Source organism: Manis pentadactyla, chromosome 6 (genome assembly GCF_030020395.1).
Source record: "Manis pentadactyla isolate mManPen7 chromosome 6, mManPen7.hap1, whole genome shotgun sequence".
Lineage (NCBI taxonomy): Eukaryota > Metazoa > Chordata > Mammalia > Pholidota > Manidae > Manis > Manis pentadactyla.
This window is the reverse complement of record NC_080024.1, coordinates 67,112,924-67,131,016: the sequence shown is the minus strand read 5'-3', so window position 1 is coordinate 67,131,016 and position 18,093 is coordinate 67,112,924. Positions and strand designations below refer to the sequence as shown.

At 43.4% G+C, this 18,093-nt stretch overlaps 1 protein-coding gene across 1 annotated transcript in view; it reads right to left on the bottom strand.

Moving 5' to 3' along the window:
- The window catches only part of LRP2 (LDL receptor related protein 2), a 250,937-nt gene extending 236,433 nt beyond the window's left edge, over positions 1–14,504 (bottom strand). The window contains exon 1 of the mRNA XM_057503939.1: positions 14,239–14,504. Within this exon, the coding sequence (XP_057359922.1) occupies positions 14,239–14,311 (73 nt within the window). The 5' untranslated portion in view covers positions 14,312–14,504. The remainder of the gene's footprint in view (positions 1–14,238) is intronic.
- Positions 14,505–18,093: the final 3,589 nt, after the last annotated feature.

The following is an 18,093-nucleotide window of genomic DNA, read 5'->3' as shown; positions in this document are numbered from 1 at the left end:
AAATCCTTTTGTGGATTGAGTGTTCAATGCCTTTCAGGAAATGCAATGGCATATCTGAGGGCAGGAAGATAGTTTTGTAATAATGTTCCAGCTCACATGTTTCACTGGAGGCCAAGACATAAAGTCATGTAAGCAGCAAAAAAGAATTTTTAATTATTAAAGATTCTAAAAAGTAACAACATTTTAGTTGTTTATTTTTATGGTATTTTTAAACTGTAATCAAGCTTTACAGACTAATGCAGTCACTATATCCCAATATTTTTATAAATTTCCTTCAAATACAACACCTAAGATATCCATTAAAGGTTACTTCAACTAAAAGCCAAATTCTGTTTCATTTTCTATCACTCATTCAGATTTAACTTAGAAAAACAATATAAGACATTAAAAAACTTAATAGTAAAAGTATATCCTAGAGCAAGTTGCATTATTTGCTACCTTCATTCTCCCTTAATGTGGCTATGTACACATGTACTTATTAAGCTTTTTCCCTAAATCATTCTTTCAAAATGTGCTGAGATGAAGGAGCAAAGGTATCCTTCAGCCTGACTTTCCTTGAAATCATACATTAAAAGTTACCCCCATGTGTGTTCCTCTCAAACTATAGCCAGCTTATGAGTTCTCATTTGTAAGAGGAAGGCTAGCAGAGAGGGGATGAGATCAGGAGAAAATTTCTAATTTGCCATCAATAAAATAAATCAGGAAATAGCCTTTAAACTTAAGAGTACAACTTAGTGATTTAGTCATTTATTTACAAAACTGATGGAAATTGTTAACAGTGAGTTAATTGACTTAAGTCACCTGATTACCAGTTAATTAACCACACTGACTTAATCTTCTTTGAAAACATCAACTAATCATTTCCCAGGTGTCAAGGGGTAAGTTGTTAAATAAAAAATAAACCTCTGTCCTCCTCTTCAAGGGGGATTTCTTCAGTGTGTTTTCTTTGCAGATTCCAATCCAGCAGCAAGACAAGTTTGGGGAAATTTTTTTCTTATATATCTATACTGAACAAGCTGCCAACTTTTCAGAGTATTTTTCTCCATTATAATATAGAAAAAGGTGCCTTTCCAACCTTACCATATGTGTCATTTTGAATTACTTCAAAAATAAGCTAGGAACACTTCTTGAATAAAAATGAACACATGAAAAGCAATTGATATGGGAAAATGAGTTTTCAGAAAAAAAACTTTAAAATTTTATTTGGAGGGTGTGACTACCAAGGACCAGCATAAGTAAATGAGGGGTCTGGGGACTGAACTGATCTAATCCTGATGATGGTGGTGGCTACACAAAGGTATACATGTATTACAACTAAGAGAACACAGATACAAAGTCAAGTTTAGTCTACATTCATTTTTAAAAAGCACTTCATTAATGACAATATTCAAGCCTGCACCATGAGAATGATAAAATCTTGTTCCCTTTTTTATAGATAGAAAAAATTGAGACCAACCACTGGCTCCCCACCTCAGAAAGGGCCAGGGTTGGGGGGCCAAAGGGATGTCCTAGGAAAACCAACACTGTTAGAGAAAATCATAAGGAATACAACCTATGTGTTTCATGTCGATCCAGCTCTTAATTAATAGAGCCACTGCTTCTCTGCAAGAAAAACAGAGCCAGTTGTCTTTGATCTATCAATGTACCAATGGTGCAAGAAAGCTCTGTAGGGGACCAAAGTCCCAGGTCACTGTGACAAATCACAATTAGGCCTCCTAAAGGGAAAAAGTGCTAGGGCCTTAATATAATGCCTCTCCTCTTCCTTTCACCTTCTCATTACTTCAGTCACAGCAAAATGCTTGAAAACTAAATCTGGATTACAGTGAGATTTTGTTGCACATATTTTCCATCAGCAACAACTATTAAAGACCTCTTTGATTTCCTGTACAATATGCATCCTTCTGAGCATAAGTCCCACTTTGCTCAAGCCCCATGTTTTCTCTCATCTGCACTACTGAGTTTAATTATTTACAGCAAGAAGCATCTAACTTTCACTGTCTTCCAGTTAGTACATTCAATTTTTAAACCATGCATTTTGTTTTTACCAGAATCTCTGTTTCTAAAGATTACTTAGCAAATTCTTTCAACACCCCATTGCACCAAATATTAAGGAAGTAGGTTTTTATGTGAGAGGTGAACTGGAAAAAAAAAATCGATTTTGGTACATAAAAACTAACCATTTAGCAATTGACTTGGGAAATGTATGTATTTTACTGTGTTCATTTGCAAATTCTTTTTTTACTACATGTTAACTAAGAAAAAAACAGGATTTCCTATCAATAGGCATCATTATGGTATAGAAAAATTATACCTGCTATGTACTTTAAGTCTAAAAGCCCCCTCTCAGCCTCACCTAGACACAGTGACTCCCTGAGAAATGACTGACATGATCTCGCGGCTGTGTCATGTTCAGGGTCAACCTCTCCTTTTGTTCTAACAATCTTATTTCATCTGAGCTGACCACAGGGAGAAGAGCCATACTACATGTAAGAAGTTCTACCTTTGACATCATTTTGACAGATTCACAGTAGAAATTCCCCATAAAGCCATTCTAAGAAAAAGCACGACCAATAATATCTTCTGTTTCCCAGAAAAGCTGACTCAGACAAAAAAATCAAGCAATGAAGTTTGCTCCCTTCCAAAACCACCTCTCGCCTTCTGGTATCTTCTTCCCTTCTCTCATCTCCCCCAACTACGCTCTAGCAAACATCACTGTGTGTTATTATCTCAACTAACCCTACAGTGCAAACATTTCTGGACTTCAAGCAGAGTCTCAAGGGGAAGGAATACCTCACTCTACGGCACTTGCTGCAACTGCGACAGAGCAGATGCCCGTGGCTGGCATGAGAGGACCGTGAGGGCCACAGGCCTTTCAGCACCCGCAGCTCAGGGGTAAGTGCCTCCCCTGTCCCTGTGGGAGCAGCCGCCTCGGAGAGTCATGGCTCTCACTTGGTTCTTCATTACTTTCTTCTAGGACTTTGAATAGAGAACTTCATAGGAATTTTGCCATCGGTATTAAACAACAACCTGTAAAGACCTGTAGAGCACTGCCATCCCTACCAGAAAGCTAGAAGAAAGCTCTCTGACTGGATAAGTTTATTTTGCATTAAAAGACATGTCATTATAGGGAAGAGGACATGCCCAGGTAATGGAATGGTAGCACAGGAAAAAGCCAGCAGGCAACAATCAATTGGTACCCAAAGAGTATAGATGGAAAACTAGGTTAAAATAGAAATGCACTCTTCTCAACAGTAAGCATTTCTGGACAGGCCAGTGTCACAGGGATCTCTCTATCCTTCACTGTACCTGGTTGTATCGTGCCTGAAGGTCTTGATTGACATGTACTGAGTGAATGAATGATTGTCAAAAGTAGCACAAAAATATCTAACTGTTGTGTTGCAAAAGCACCAGCCCTTAAAATGAGTTCACCTTTGCATAATACAAGTCATTAAATGAGGCTTTGTTTGTGCACAGAGGCACTATCTTCCACTTGCTCCTATGTATCCACAGTGAAAACATGAAAGAATAAGGGCTCTGGACTCAAATCTTGGTTCCACCACTTAGTAAGTAGATCGCTTTGGGAAAATTACATTGTTTGTCTTTGCCTGGGTCCTTTACCTATAAAATTCAGACTGTTAATGTAGAAGTAGGTGAACTAATACCTGTAAAACACTTAGGACAGTGTTAGGCATGTAGAAAGTACTCCAAAAAATTTAGCACAATTATTTAGTTCATTCCCTCTACTTCTCCACCCACACATGCATATAACTAAAGTCATCCCTCTGCCTCTAACTTACTTGGTCATGGTTGTATATGGAGTCCGCAAAAGAATAGGGTCTGAAATAAGAAAGGTTGTGCCCACATTGAAGGAACATCAAGGGATAAGCTAAGGGATAAGCACCCATGGGTGTTTTACAGCAGTCTGGGGCCTTCTTTGGTTGGGCCCACTTTTCCTTCATTCATCAGGAGCAAGACCCATGAATGTCCTGAGTTGACACGTGATGTTCTTTCCACACAGTCCATGCTGCCTCTCTGAATTGCAAAACCACTCCCCACTTCAAAAGCGGTCTTTTATCTAATCAAGGCTATTTTCACTATGCCATGGTCTCAGACAGCTTTCTTTTGTGTTCTGTTTAAACACAGAATGACATAACATCTGAAAACTTTGGCTTATCTTTTTGTAAAAGCTACTGCACCAAATCTGTCCTAAAAATAGCAAAATGAACCATTCTGTCTGTACAGTGGATTAGCACAGGGTAACCAAGTATCTGGGATGGAAGTTAAAAAGACTCATGCAGAATCAGCTACTCTCAAACACACTGAGAGTCATCAATAGCTGAGGGGCAACAAGGCAAAGGAAAGGGAGGAGTCCAATGGGGAGAAAGAGCATTGCTCGGCCACTCGTTTTGACAGAGGCAGCAACTTTCTCATTTCTCCATCGGGTCCGTGATGGGGCCTCAAGGCACGCAGAAAGCACTCCAAAGGGGAATTAAAGGCTGGCAATACCAGGGACACGATGACAAGCTGAGGGTGGAGGGTGCCCCTTCTAAGCTATGGGGTCCATATGCTGTCTACCCATTCATTCAACTTAATATTTATTTACTTAGCCCTATTTTGTAGGGATAAAGCAATGAATAAAAGATTTAAAAAATCCTTGCCCTCATGGAATTTTAGGGAAGGAAGGAAGGACAAAAGTAAATAAATAAGCAAACAATTAAGCTACATTCATTATGTCAGGTCTTGCAGACCATTGTAAGGACTTGGTCTCTGACTCTATGAGATCAGAAGCCATGGAGGACCCAGAGGGGAGCCATCTAGAGCCCCCTTCAAGGATTTCTACATGCACCCAGCAACTATGGGGTACACCTCAGTGTAGAAAGGCACCTTGCCCAAAGTCAAGCCCGCCCCAAGGCAGGCCACATGTAGCAACTGAGGAAAGCTATTTCAGCCTGACACTGAATTACAGGTGATAATGGTTGAGTTATGGGAGTTTGTGAAGTTCTCTTCTGATTGCTTCTGTTTTCACATTTAAAAGAATCAACATTGTCTGAGCAGGTAGTTTTGGAAGTTTGAAGAAAAAGGAGAAGATATAAGGAAATAGGAGAGCAAATCGTCGAGCCAGGCAGCATGTCCTAAAATTGAGACTAGTTTCATCAATTTCATAAACTGAGACCAGTTAACATAGTTTTGTTTTGTTTTTCCTGCCATGTTTAGTTACAGTGATGCAGATATGGAGAATTAAGTTTTAACTAGGACTGTGTTTTGCAGAGCACAACAGAGCAAGATAAAGAGGCCAGACTGCTGAGGGTGTGGGCAAGGAAGCGATGGGCCGTAAAATATAAGCTGAGGAAGTAAATCAATGAAGGATCTGAGGGACAGTGGAAAGGTGGTAGGGTCAACAGACTGTAAGTCCCAGTGGGCCAACAAAGAGTTGGACTTTGGATATAAAGGAAATGATCTATAAGGTTTCCTAATACTGCCATTCTAACCATGGAATAGATGGCTGCTCTAGATGCCAGTAAGCCCCGTCAGGGATGCTTTAAGGTGAATCCCTGACTTGGGTGAGAAAGGAGTAGAAGACTTTCAATAGCTGTTTAGCTCAAACAATCTAACATTCTTGGAGGGCACAGGAAGGCTTCAGGAATGTCCAGAGAAAGAACAAAGAATACAATTAAGACACAAGCAGTGGCTATAAGGAGGGATTGTTGTGTTGGCCAGGAGTGGGGACAGTACTTCATATCACCCTCAAATGTAAAAGAGTAGTTTTCCTTGTTACTGTAGCTACATTTCAAAAGAAAATATAGGTTTAACAAAGCATGCTTAACTGCCCCAGAAGGAATTTGCTGTGGCAAGGTAGTTCATCTATAGTTACAAAACTAAAAAGTAAGAGAGGGTACCTAAATCAGTTCCCAAATTACCCGACTCTCAGAATTACCTGGAATCTCTTTGAAAAACAGACCCCCATAATCCTGATTTACTAAGTATGGATTTTGGCCTAAGAATCTATATCCTTTTTAAAGCCCCACCCAAGTGATTTTGATGATATGCCAAGTTTGGGGAGCTAGCTGACTTCTATATAGGGCCCTTAGACATTATAGCATTCTGTAAGTTGCAGTGAAATAATACTTTTGAGAAGATAACCAAAATCTTCTCAAAATTGAATTGCCCCTAGATATGATCAAGAAAACATGCAGCCCCTTTGCCCTAGCAGCTATAATATAACAATATGGGAGGCCAGAATGAGAACAAAGGTGAAACCTAGAGGGGAGTAGAATCAAGAAAAACACAAAGGGAGAAAACTGGAGCCCTGACTGCACCTCACCTGAACTCCACACTGCCTCAGAATTTTCTGCTCACATGAGCCAAAAAATATTACTTTAAGCCAGTCTGAGGTGGGTTTTTGGTTTCTTGTTTCTTCCAACAAAAGTATCCTCCACAACCTTCCCCACATCAAAATCAAACCAGTGTGGAAGTACATGCTAGACTTTTCTCCATTAGTGAGATTAAATGTGGGAAAGACTGAGAGTTCAGATAAAAGACTTCCGTTCTTAAATTCAACTTTATTTGAGGATTTCTCTATACAACAAATGATTTTGATTATTCAGCCTTTACTCAGAAAAGCTTCTCTTTTGTTAATGAGATTAAAAACCAAAGAATTAGGCCCAAGGTGACAAGAACATCTCTGACACTACAAGATAGGACATTTTTATATAGGAATCCAAGATAGTTCAGCATAACAGAACTGTAACTACTCTCTTCTTCCTTCCAGGTTTCCTCAACACCCATCAGACCCTCAAAAGTAGATACATTGTTACTTAATGTGAATCAGTGAATGTAGATCAGTGAATAAAGGCTTATTTTTCAAAGATACTGAGAATCTTCGCATGTTCTTGGCTGATGGTACATAAACTTAAAGGAGCCCTCGCGTATTGCTTACAAACTTGGATCTCAAGACCTGTACAATGAAAAAGCTATTGTATCCATGGTAACAGTGGCTTAACTTTTCAATGCACAGAATGGTAATTATATTTCCTCCTTTCATTCATTTTTCCATGTTTCCAATATTCTTGAGGTTCAAGCATGACCTGAGGGCTAATGACCAAAAGCACAGAGATTTCAGCATGAAACCCACATTTCTAACCTGTCATTTTCTCAGAAAGACTTACTTATATTTCCTTGCATTGTGCTTTGGGACTGTCTTAAGTCAAAAGTACCTCAATATAGAAGTTAACCATCTTACTTTTGGAATGATACTGTTTCCAGTTTGTCAGCACACACTATTAGAAATAAGACCTAAAAACCCACAAAATAGAGTGCCTATATTTGGCATTTTTTAATTACTCCAGTGAAGTATGAAAGATACCTGCTCTATTATTTATGGAAGTCCCTAGGTTAAATGCTAAGGACTCATGGATTTGCACCACAGTGTATTCTGTCTCCATAGAAGCATCTTAATATGTTCTCAAACCTTTCTCTCTTCTCTCTCTACCTCATTCCCATAGCTGAGGCCCATTGCCTGGGAAAAGGGGCAAAGTCTTAGGAATATAAAGAAGGAAGCAGAATAAGTTGGAAAAGGAGAAAGGGTCTAGAACTTAATGAAAACTGAAAATGTACAATGAACTCAAGAGCTCCTGTATTCTGATCGCTCAGCTCATTTTCCAAAACTTTTCTGTTGCTCACAAAAGTCTGTTCCAAATAAGAATCCTTTAGAACTCAAAGAAACCTTCTAGAAGTCCTTCTTTCTCGTATTCTCTTTCTAATCTTGAAAGTTGAAAATGACCACATGAATACAGAGCATTAATGTCTTTTGCTTTAATGTTTCCTGTACTATTCTCCTCTTCAATTCATTGAGTTATCCCAGGATTGCCTACTCTTTTTAGCTTGATGTAGTCCCATTTGTTCCTTTTTGTTTTTGTTTCTCTTGCCCAAGGAAATGTGTTCAGGAAAAAGTTGCTCATGCTTATATTCAAGAGATTTTTGCCTATGTTTTCTTCTAAGAGTTTTATAGTTTCATAACTTACATTCAGGTGTTTTATTCATTTTGAGTTTATTGTTGTGTATGGAGTTAGACAATAATCCAGTTTCATTCTCTTACATGTAGCTGTCCAGTTATGTCAACACCAGTTGTTGAAGAGGCTGTCATTTCCCCATTGTATGGCCATTGTTCCTTTATCATATATTAATTGGCCATATATGTGTGGGTTTATAACAGGGCTCTCTATTCTGTTCCATTGATCTATGAGTCTGTTCTTGTGCCAGTAAGAAATTGTTTTGATTACTGTGGCTTTGTAGTAGAGCTTGAAGGTAGGGAGCATAATCCCCCCCACTTTGCTCTTCCTTCTCAGGATTGGTTTGGGTATTTAGGGTCTTTGTGGCTCCATATGAATTTTAGAACTATTTGCTGTAGTTCATTGAAGGATGCTGTTGGTATTTTGATAAGGACTGCATTGAATCTATCGATTGCTTTAGGCAGGATCAGGATTGCCTACTCTTGAGAAATTTCTATAGCCCTTTCAAGTCTGTCTTCATAGGTAAAATGAAAATGCCATCAGTTACTTTTATTCGACAAAGAGTTCTAGAACCTGCTGTGTTTGCAGCCCAGCTTGTGGCCAGCTCCTGGGAGCTTTACCCATTTCCCACTGCAGTCCATCCTTAGTCCATGACTTCAGGGACTGAGCACACAACCAGCCATAGCCACTGGCACACTTCATACAGTGACTGGTTCTCCAGTGAGCTTATGATCTAAGCAGAGCCCCTGCAATGCAAATGAGACTTTTTCTGGGAACGATTTAAGACAAAAACTCTTGCTCTTTTCCAATGGACATGACATGAAAGAATGTGAGTCCAGAAACCACTGACAGCCATCCTATAGCACCAGATGAAAACACATTTGAGAACAGTCATCTCAGAGCCAGGAGACAGAGAAACCATGTCTAAGATCACTGTGACTTAGATTGAGGCCTAATTCATAGTAGCTTCAACCAATTGAAATTATCAGTATCTGACTATTTAAGACCTAGAAAAATGGCAATACCATATGGTTCAGCTTAACAGATCTTTTCAATTATGTATTTCAATAAACTTCCTAGGCTTCAGGCAGTTTAATTTGGGTTTCTGTTATTTTCAAATGTAAGTCCAGACTAATATGTAAGGTTGTTGTAGCCACTAAAACAATATGTGAATATGCACAGATGCAAAGGGCCATTAATTAAGAAAAGAAGGAAAGAAAAGAGAATAGAAGGAAGGAAGGAAGGAAGGAAGGAAGGAAGGAAGGAAGGGAGAGAGGGAGGGAAGGAGGGAGGGAGGGAGGGAAGAAGAAAGGAAGGAAGGAAGGGAGGGAGGGAGGGAGGGGGAGAGAGAGGGAGGGAGGTGGGGAGGGGAAAGAGAGAGAAAAAGATGCCAAGACACTACCTTTCCTCAAGTTTGGAAAAACTTAAATTCTTGAAGAGGACAATAATGATGGGTGAAAATATACATATGAGACTTCATAATCTATAAAACATTTCATATTCAGTTCATTTAATTGGCATAACACCCTTAGGAGGTAGATAGGTGCCCATTTTACAGATAAGAAAACTGATCCAGAATAGTTGAGTGTGTTGTGTTGAATTTCCCAGATAGTAAATGGCAGAGTCAGCCAAATCCTCTAACCCCCAGCTCTCACTCACTCTTCCCACCTCATCTCACAATTCTGAAATGGTCAAGAAATTGCTTGGGAAACATTTGCATGGACCCACTATGGAACATGAAGCATTAAAGTAATGTCTCTGACATGTCAAAACAACTACCAGTCTGATCATTTTTTAAAAGCAGCCAAAACTCTGAGGCTAACCCATGTCAAATCTTTCTAACTTTGGTGAGATCCTGACCAGGGTTAATAGAAACTAGTGGACTATCTCAGAATCTTGTACACAAGGTTGCAGTCCTTTTTAATTTTGAAATCTAGGTGCCTCTCAGTTCTTACCTCCTCAATCTTTCTTTAGTATACTAAAGATATTACTGATTCACTAGCACACTGCAGACACTTAACATTAATAAATATGTGTGGACTATACCACTGCAGTGACAATTTCTTTAATTCCTAAAGAACATAAAGTTAATAGGATATAACCATTTGAGTCATATCAACAAGGCTCCATCAAACTCATTTTCCCCATACTAGAATACAGCCTCACAATGAGTACCTTTCTTATTTGTTCTGTATCATGCAGTCAACCCTGAGAATCCCTCTCCTTTCAACAAACTTTTTAAGTACCTGTTCTTTCCGCATGCCTTGTTTTAGCTACTAGGACTTAACAGAAACCCCAAAGCAATGTTACAATGTGCTTCTAGTCACTCAGGAAATACATCTAGGTTCTCAATATCATTATTAATAAATGATGCTAAAGATTTTTAATTAAACATTTTTTTAAACCTGTCAGTGTTTCTCAGAGTACCTGCCTAGAGAACATGAACAGTGATCAGTCATGACCTAATAATTACCTTAAGTAACACTAAAACCTAGTCTTACTAAGGCTAAAAGCCTAGTCATGAAGCAGCCTGAACTATGAAACCCAGAGAGCTTCAGAAAAGATCTTCAGGAATGTGCTTTGATGGCCCAAGATTTTGAAGAATGAATACAGAGGTATGATCTTTGGGAGCTGGGCACTGACATTCTGGACCAAGCTGAAAACACATGACACATGGTTGTATTAAGCTTTCATAGGAATTCTCTCAGGCCTAGGACAGGTGACCCACCCAATTTTTTAAGATTCACCAAGGTCACCTTTTCATCATACTTTGCCTCATCTTGTAAGTCAGGATCAACAGAAAAGGAATCTGGAAATCTCCTTAACCAACCAGGTTAGAGACATTTAGAGGACATGTATCTAAAAACAGTGAAATAGAAAGACAGGACTAGCAAACAGGTTCAGATCTTACCTCTCCTGCAGGCCACACACCCTTAGGCAAAGAAATCCACCATCTCCCTTTCATTCCTTTCAGTCCCCTCCTTCTCCCTCTGGGTTTAGTTATTCATCCACAAAGTAATGCAACTAGACCAGTTGATAACTAAGATTTCGTCCACCTGTAAAAAGTCTAAGTTTTTATTAAAACAGAACAGGCACTTATTGAAGGGTGTTTAAGCAGAGCCCTGTAAAAACTGGGAAGGAAGAAGTTCAAGCAGAAAAAAATAAGTCAATTGCTGTGAAATAAAGGCAGCAGTGAGATACCAGAGATGTGATGGAACCAAAATGCTGCATGTTTTGTTACTGGCCCCATGATCCTTTTAAACATATAAACTTCACACAAAGATAGACTCAGCACAAAACTTGATACTATTAAAGGCATAACCAAACTTTTATTGCATGAAAGAGTATCTTTGTTTAAGATCTACACCATCTTCTCAAAAACTTCAAATCACATCCTGGTGTCTGGGAATTCCTCAAAGAAATGTTAGTGAAAAATGGTTAGTAACTATCCTATGCGCATTTGGAAATTGGAAATATGAATAGTAAACAAAAGAATATGTTTTACTTTAAGTGTTGATCAATATAACAAAAATAGCTACTAGTTTATTATTATCTATTTGTCTTACATCATGCTAATAAGCACTTTTCTCTCTTTATGTTCTTAAAATGCAATGGAATAGATTCCCTTGTTTTCCTATCAACTTTGCAGTTAAGCAATCTGAGTCATGCAAAGTTAAGTGACTTCCCCAAGGTCACACAACTAGAAAGCAGTAAAGCCACTGAAGGAACTGAGACAGAGTTCTGGCTCTCCCCAGTTTTTTTTCTTAAAGCTCTATACAAAATATGAAGAAAATGCAAATGATTTTTAGCTGCAGATAGGCTAATTTTTTAAAGACTAACATAAAACACTCAGAGTTCTTTTCCAGTTTCTAATGATGCAATGTTTGCAGGAGGATCGTGTCTAAAATGTGGTATTAAAATAAGGGCATCTACAAAATTATCATACTTTATTTCATCTGCTAAGTCAGAATCAATACAACAGGAATCTAGAAATCTCCTTAACCTTCCTGGCTGAGGACATTGAGAGGACATCTATGTAAAAATGATCAAGTAAGAAAGACTGGGAGTAAGGACACTTGGGTTCAGGTGATAAAAACCTGAATAGGTTCTGAAAAAAATATCCATAGTTATGGAGCAGCAGGTGGATTTTACCTTACAGCAAAGATTTGCAAAATACCCCCTCAGCTTCTTTAGTAACCTTACACATGCACAGTAAAACTTAGGGAGCATGACATTTTTTTTTTAACACAAAAGAAAAGAGAGAAACTGACAGAGAGTCACACACTATGGCAGTTGTTTTATAGCCTGTGGAGTCAGAATCTCCTGGATCTGCCTCTCAGCTCTGCGGCTTTCTGGCAGTATGGCCAGACAAGTCACTTCATTGCTCTGGGCCTCCATTTCCCATCTGTAAAACAGGGAGAGTGAGAGTACTTACTTGGAAGGCGTATTAGAAAGTTTAAATGTCAATCAGTGTAAAAAACTTAGAGCAGGGCCTGCAACATACATGTGACATGTTATTACTACTACACATACTATTATTATATGTTACTATTATAGAATGTAAGATGGGTAAACATAAACTTCCAAGAACATGATTTGGTGACTAAATGATCAGTCCAGAAGAACATCTGTTTGCTTGTATGGGGACAACCTAGCTGTATCCCAGATGAATCCTGACAAGATTTCCTTCAGCCAGGCACTGACAGGAACATACACTGAATCCTATGGCTACATTTAGGTCATGAGACATAGATAACGTAAGCGCTGCGGCAAGCCCTCCACAATAACAGTAAATCCGCTCTCTGTGTTACCAATACTGAGAAAAGGTGTTAAACGGAAAATTATTAACAGTCTCCCCTTGCCTCCCCCCGACCCCTTCCAAAGATTTTCACAAGACTTTCCCAGGAAGTCTGAAATGGGTGCTGCTAGGAGTTGATTCCCTCTAAGAAGCTTACGCTCAGAATTGAGGAAAGAAAGCAGATTAACCATTTGAATACATGCCACGGCCCATCAACAGCCTTCCCCTTTCTCCTCCATAAATGACAGCTTCTACATTCCCGTCCCGTCAATCCCAATATGTGATCCAGGGAAATCAATTTATTGCTTTGGCTAATCCTACAACAATAGGGGTTTCATTTTCATTGTGAGGCAATTAAGTTGCCCAACGCGAAGGAAGGAACAGGAGGAGAACAGAGGGGAGGGCTCTGCCATCCGCACAGACTAGACCTGCGGAGGCAGCAGCGTTTCTGGGTCTGTCCGGTGGTCCGTCCCACGCAGCTCCCTGCGGCTACCTAGCAACGCAACGCCCGGGACAGAGCCCTTCGGCTCCCTGCCTCCTCCTCGGCCCATTCACCCCGGGGTTCTCTCTCCTTCTCTCTCGGTATCCCCCACACCCACACACTCTCCTCCCCTCCCCCCTCTTTCTCCCCCTCCCCTCTCCATTTTCCTCTGTACTTGTCTTCTTTCCTCCCCTGTTTTTATTCTCTCCACTTTTTCTTCCTTCTCTTTCTCTGTCACTTTAAAAGCATAGACTCCCCGACAACTTGGGAGAAGTTTAAAGCGCTTTATACCAGAAACTTTTCCCATTCGAGCCCTCGAAACTGGCCGCACAGACGGGTCCCATTGATCAACACAAAAGCCCCCACCTCCCGGGTAGAAAGGAAAACCCTTCAAGAAAACGCTCCAGGGTGTCAGCCTCTCCCTTGGCCAATCCCCACCTCGCGGCCTTATCTTGGCTCCTAAACGATCTGTAACGAGAAGCGCTCTCCTGGGAGTCACCGCGGGCCTAAGTTTCGTTGGGGAGGAGGGGTGGGAGGCCCCAGAGCGCAGCCGAGCCGGCGAACTGGTCTCTCCCGCCGCGCGCGGCAGGTGGAAGTCTGCGCGCGGAGCAGCGCCGAGACACAGCTCGACCCAGAGAGAGTAAATCCGTGGGGGAAGCAGGCTGCCCACTGGCGGGTAGAACCCCATTCTCCGGCTTTCAACTGCAGAGTGCTTTCCAGAAGGGTGGGAACAAAGGAGGGGTCCCCGTGGGGTGCGCTGTCACCAAAACCGGTGGCGCTGCTTTACTCGTTTGCTGCACGGTTCCCGGGCGGGCGAAGCAGGGGCGCTCCCGCTTGACCCTCTCTGGGCAACCCGAGCGCCCCGGGGGAGCCGCTCGAGCGCCGCCGCCCGCCCGCGGGTCTAGGGCAGCCCGGCGTTCTGCACGGGGCTCCGGCTGGCGCGCGCTTACCTTGACCAGCGGCCGGCGCCAGGCAGGCGGAGAAAGCCAGCAGCAGCGCGCACGCCGCCGCCACGCGCCGCATCCCCACCCCGTCCCGGCCCCTGGCCTCGCCGTTCCGACCCGGGCAGGTGGGCGAGCGTCGCACGGAGCACGGGCAGCGCCTCCTCTCGCCAGCGCTCCTTTAGGCCCGCACCTCCTCGAGTTCGCGGCGGCAGAAAGGCGGACCCTGCGCGGGAGGCCTCCCGTTTTCTACCCTCGCCAGTCCCCACCCTCCAGACAGTGCATAAAGCCCTCTAGACCCGGCCGCCCCGGAACTAGCATGCGGGAATCCAGCAGGACAGGCCCCCTGCCGCCCGGCCCGCCCCCGCACACTTCGCAGCGTCGGGGGTCGGGAGGGGGAAAGAGAGGACTCCAACACTCGTGCACACACTCAAACACTTACCCATAGCCTCACACACAGTCACACACACTCCTCATCGTCACACCAACTGACAGCCTCTCTCCTCACACGCGTGCACACACAGTCACACGCTCACATGCGTGCACCTACTTCACAGCCACACAAGCTTAACACGTGCACGCAAACTTCAGATACACACTCATTCATACGCGCGCACACGCCTCACACTCACATGGGAACACTCACACGCGGCACGCTCTGCCCTAGTCTCTCCGCAGGATTTGCCTCCGCAAGGAAGTCGGCTAGGCGGTCCCCGGGGAAATCTGCCAGCCACACAGTCTTAGAGAAGGAAGAGGAGGAGGAGGAGGAGGAAGGGCAGGAGCCAAGAGCTTGCTGCAGCCACTGGTGACCTTCTCTGATCTGAAATCCTTAAACTCCCTCGAGCACCCTCGCTGCCCCCAGAGAGTTGAGGCACTGTGGTGGGGTGCTGTGTGTTTTTACAGGTTTTGGAGCGGGGTGTGGATCAATGCTGGGGAAAGAGTTGGGTCTTTGTTCAGCTTTTCTTAAGCACTACATATACAGGTTTCACGGCCCGGTCGCTCTTCTTACAAATCTGTTCATTTTGGAGCAAAACTGAACAGAATGAACGTCTTCTCGATAGCATTGGTGCCCCTTTATACAAGGGAGAAAAGTGGGGGGTTCAGAGAATCCCGCAGCTCCCTGATTTGGGGCAACGTTAGCCAGGCTGGCGGGGTACCAGCCCCCAAGTGCCTGCGAATGAAACACCCTCACCCGAGCATCCTCTTCAGCCGGTGCTTGACACCAGGGCATGCAGGGAAAAAGCAGGGCCGGTGTAACCTGTTCTGGCCCTGGAGCCCTACGTGAGCGGGGGCGTTTCCAGTCACCCTAGAATGTCCTGCCCCAGCCCCTGGAATAACTCGACAGCGGGGCCCCAGGATCTGGCTCCGGGTCCAAGGAGCCAGGCTTCCTTTCGCTCAGTGATCATGGAGGCGGCAGCCCCGTACCCTCGAGGTTCCCGGGCAGGGTCCCGCCGCCCCTCACTCCCCGGGAGCGAGAACCTGACAGTCACTTCCACCACTTCTCCCGGAACACGGACCTTTTGGGACTCAGGATCGCGTACCTTCCGTGGGCGTTAGTGGTTGGTGGAGTTTTGCTGGGAGACGGGAGAAGGCGAGATAGGTATTATTTTTGAAAGACGGAGAGCGGAATAAATAGAAAACTTAAGAAGAGTGCGGTTGTGAAAAAGGGCAGGAGAGATTTCGTGGCTTTCGAGATTTGTGGATTTGGAAATCCAGAGTTCTCCGTTCTGACCAAAGTCCCTGGAACGCTATTTGCCTCCCTGCGCACACCGTGGAGCAGGCCGGACTGGGGACAGAGGCAGGCGGCTGAGAAGTGAGACGCACGGGGCGGGCGGGCGGGGGAAGCGGTGAGGGGGCGAGGAGCTGCGCTTCAGTCTCGGCGAGTGATTTATGCCGGTTCCGGGCGGTCGAGGCGATGGTACGAACCCGCGCCGGGGTCAAGCCGCTCCGACGCCCTGCCGGCCGCGCTGCACGGTCAGTGAGCGGCCAGGCACTGCTGCGTTACAAAGAGCGGCAGGCGCTGGGGAGGAGCGCGCCCCGGTCCGCAGCAGGCGGAGATCGGCGTGCGCGGGAAGGGCCGGGTCGCTCCCAGTGCGCGCGCGGGCGCGGGGCTGCGGGAACGCCGGCGCGAGTGAGCGTGCGTGCGTGCGTGTGTGCGCGGGTGTGTGCGCCCTTTCACTGCAGCAGCCGGGCTCCAAACATTCCTTTCTGCGCCGAAGGGTTCTCCTCATTGTTGTCTTTGTGCTCCAGTGTTGCTAACTTACTGGAATTCCTAACGTGGTTGCACAGCAGGGCTCCAGCTGACCGGACGAGCCAACGGCAATTGTGTATGGGGCCGTCCCCGCCGTTAATCCCAGAATAACGCTGGAGAAGGGGGAAAGAATGGAGGGATAACGGGAAGGAGAGGAGGCGATAAAAGGTGGGGACGGGGGAAGAAGGACCGCTAACGGAGCACGGTCGATAATTCCCAACACCGTATTAGTAAACTCACACATCCACATTATTTTCCACTAGAAATTACTCTTTTCTCAGTGCAATCCCATACTCGTGCTGCTTGAGGCATCTTTTGCAGCCTGCACCGTGCGTCTATTTATCTCTAGTATCTATTCCTGAGAATGCTGGTTTCTAGAATTTGTAGTATTAAATCTAAGGAGCAGCATCTGGGAAAGCCCAGTTCAATGCAGCTGTAATTTAAGCTAGCATTGTTTCTGTATATTGCAAAAGTATAATTCTTTATTTTCCACATTTCCCTGTACATATATGTATATAGGACTTTACAGAGCAATTAACAAAAGAGAGGAGAAGGTGCTGAAAAGTGAAATTCATTTTAGTAAATTTATGTTAGTTGACTCCTTGTCTATATTATTGTATTTATGCACACCAAATTGCTGGAAATGTTTTCAAAGCATTTGTCCCTATCCTGAACCAACTTCTGCTTCCTGCTGTGGGCATGAAGTTGTAAAATCCAACTTCAATTTGCTATTAATCCAACCCAGATTTGCCTCCTGAGTGCCATAGTGCCAACTGCCCCCTGGACAGCTCCAATCCGATGTCCCTAAGACCTCAAACTCAATATAATGGAGCCTGAACCATAAACTTTCAGTGTTCCTTATCTCAGTAAGGGGCACCACCATCCTCCCTAAAGGCCAACGTCAGAATTGTCATTCTTGACTCTTCCCTCTTCCCCAATCTTATATACAATCAATCATGAAATTCTGTTAACTCAAGTTCCTCAATCCATTCACTTCTCTCTCAAACCCCCGCCCCCCACTTCTCTCAACCTCACTGCCAGTAGTCACCTACGTCTCTCACCTGAATTATGGCATGATCCTTATAATGGGCTCCTTGCTGTCAGTTCTGCTCCCTCCCATCCATCCATCTAGTTCCCATTCTGCAAGCAAATAATCCAAAGCGGTGTTTCCATCAGACTAGTGCTTTCAAACAAAGTTGATTAGCAATCGGAGGGTTATGAAATCAATTTAGTAGGTCGGACAAGCACTATTTTTAAGTGAAATAGAACAGAATAGAAACTAAAATAGCTTTTATGTGGAAAGGATATGTATTGTCTCACAAAACTCCTGTTTCAGGTATATATATACTGTCACCTTGTGAAATATATTGCTTATACATCTCACTCAAAAGAGTTTAAGGTATTTCCCCACAAATTACTTATTAGTTAAAAATCAAAAATAGTAAGAGAAGTGGAGAAAGCAGCAGATGTTTTAATAGGTTCTATTATTATTTTGGTATGGTAAGGTCAACAAATCAGATGACTGCCATTGGAAAGATGATTTATTATACTCACAGATCCCAAGAAAGGCAATAAAGGTCACCCCACTGTGGGGGCCACACAGGGAACCACTG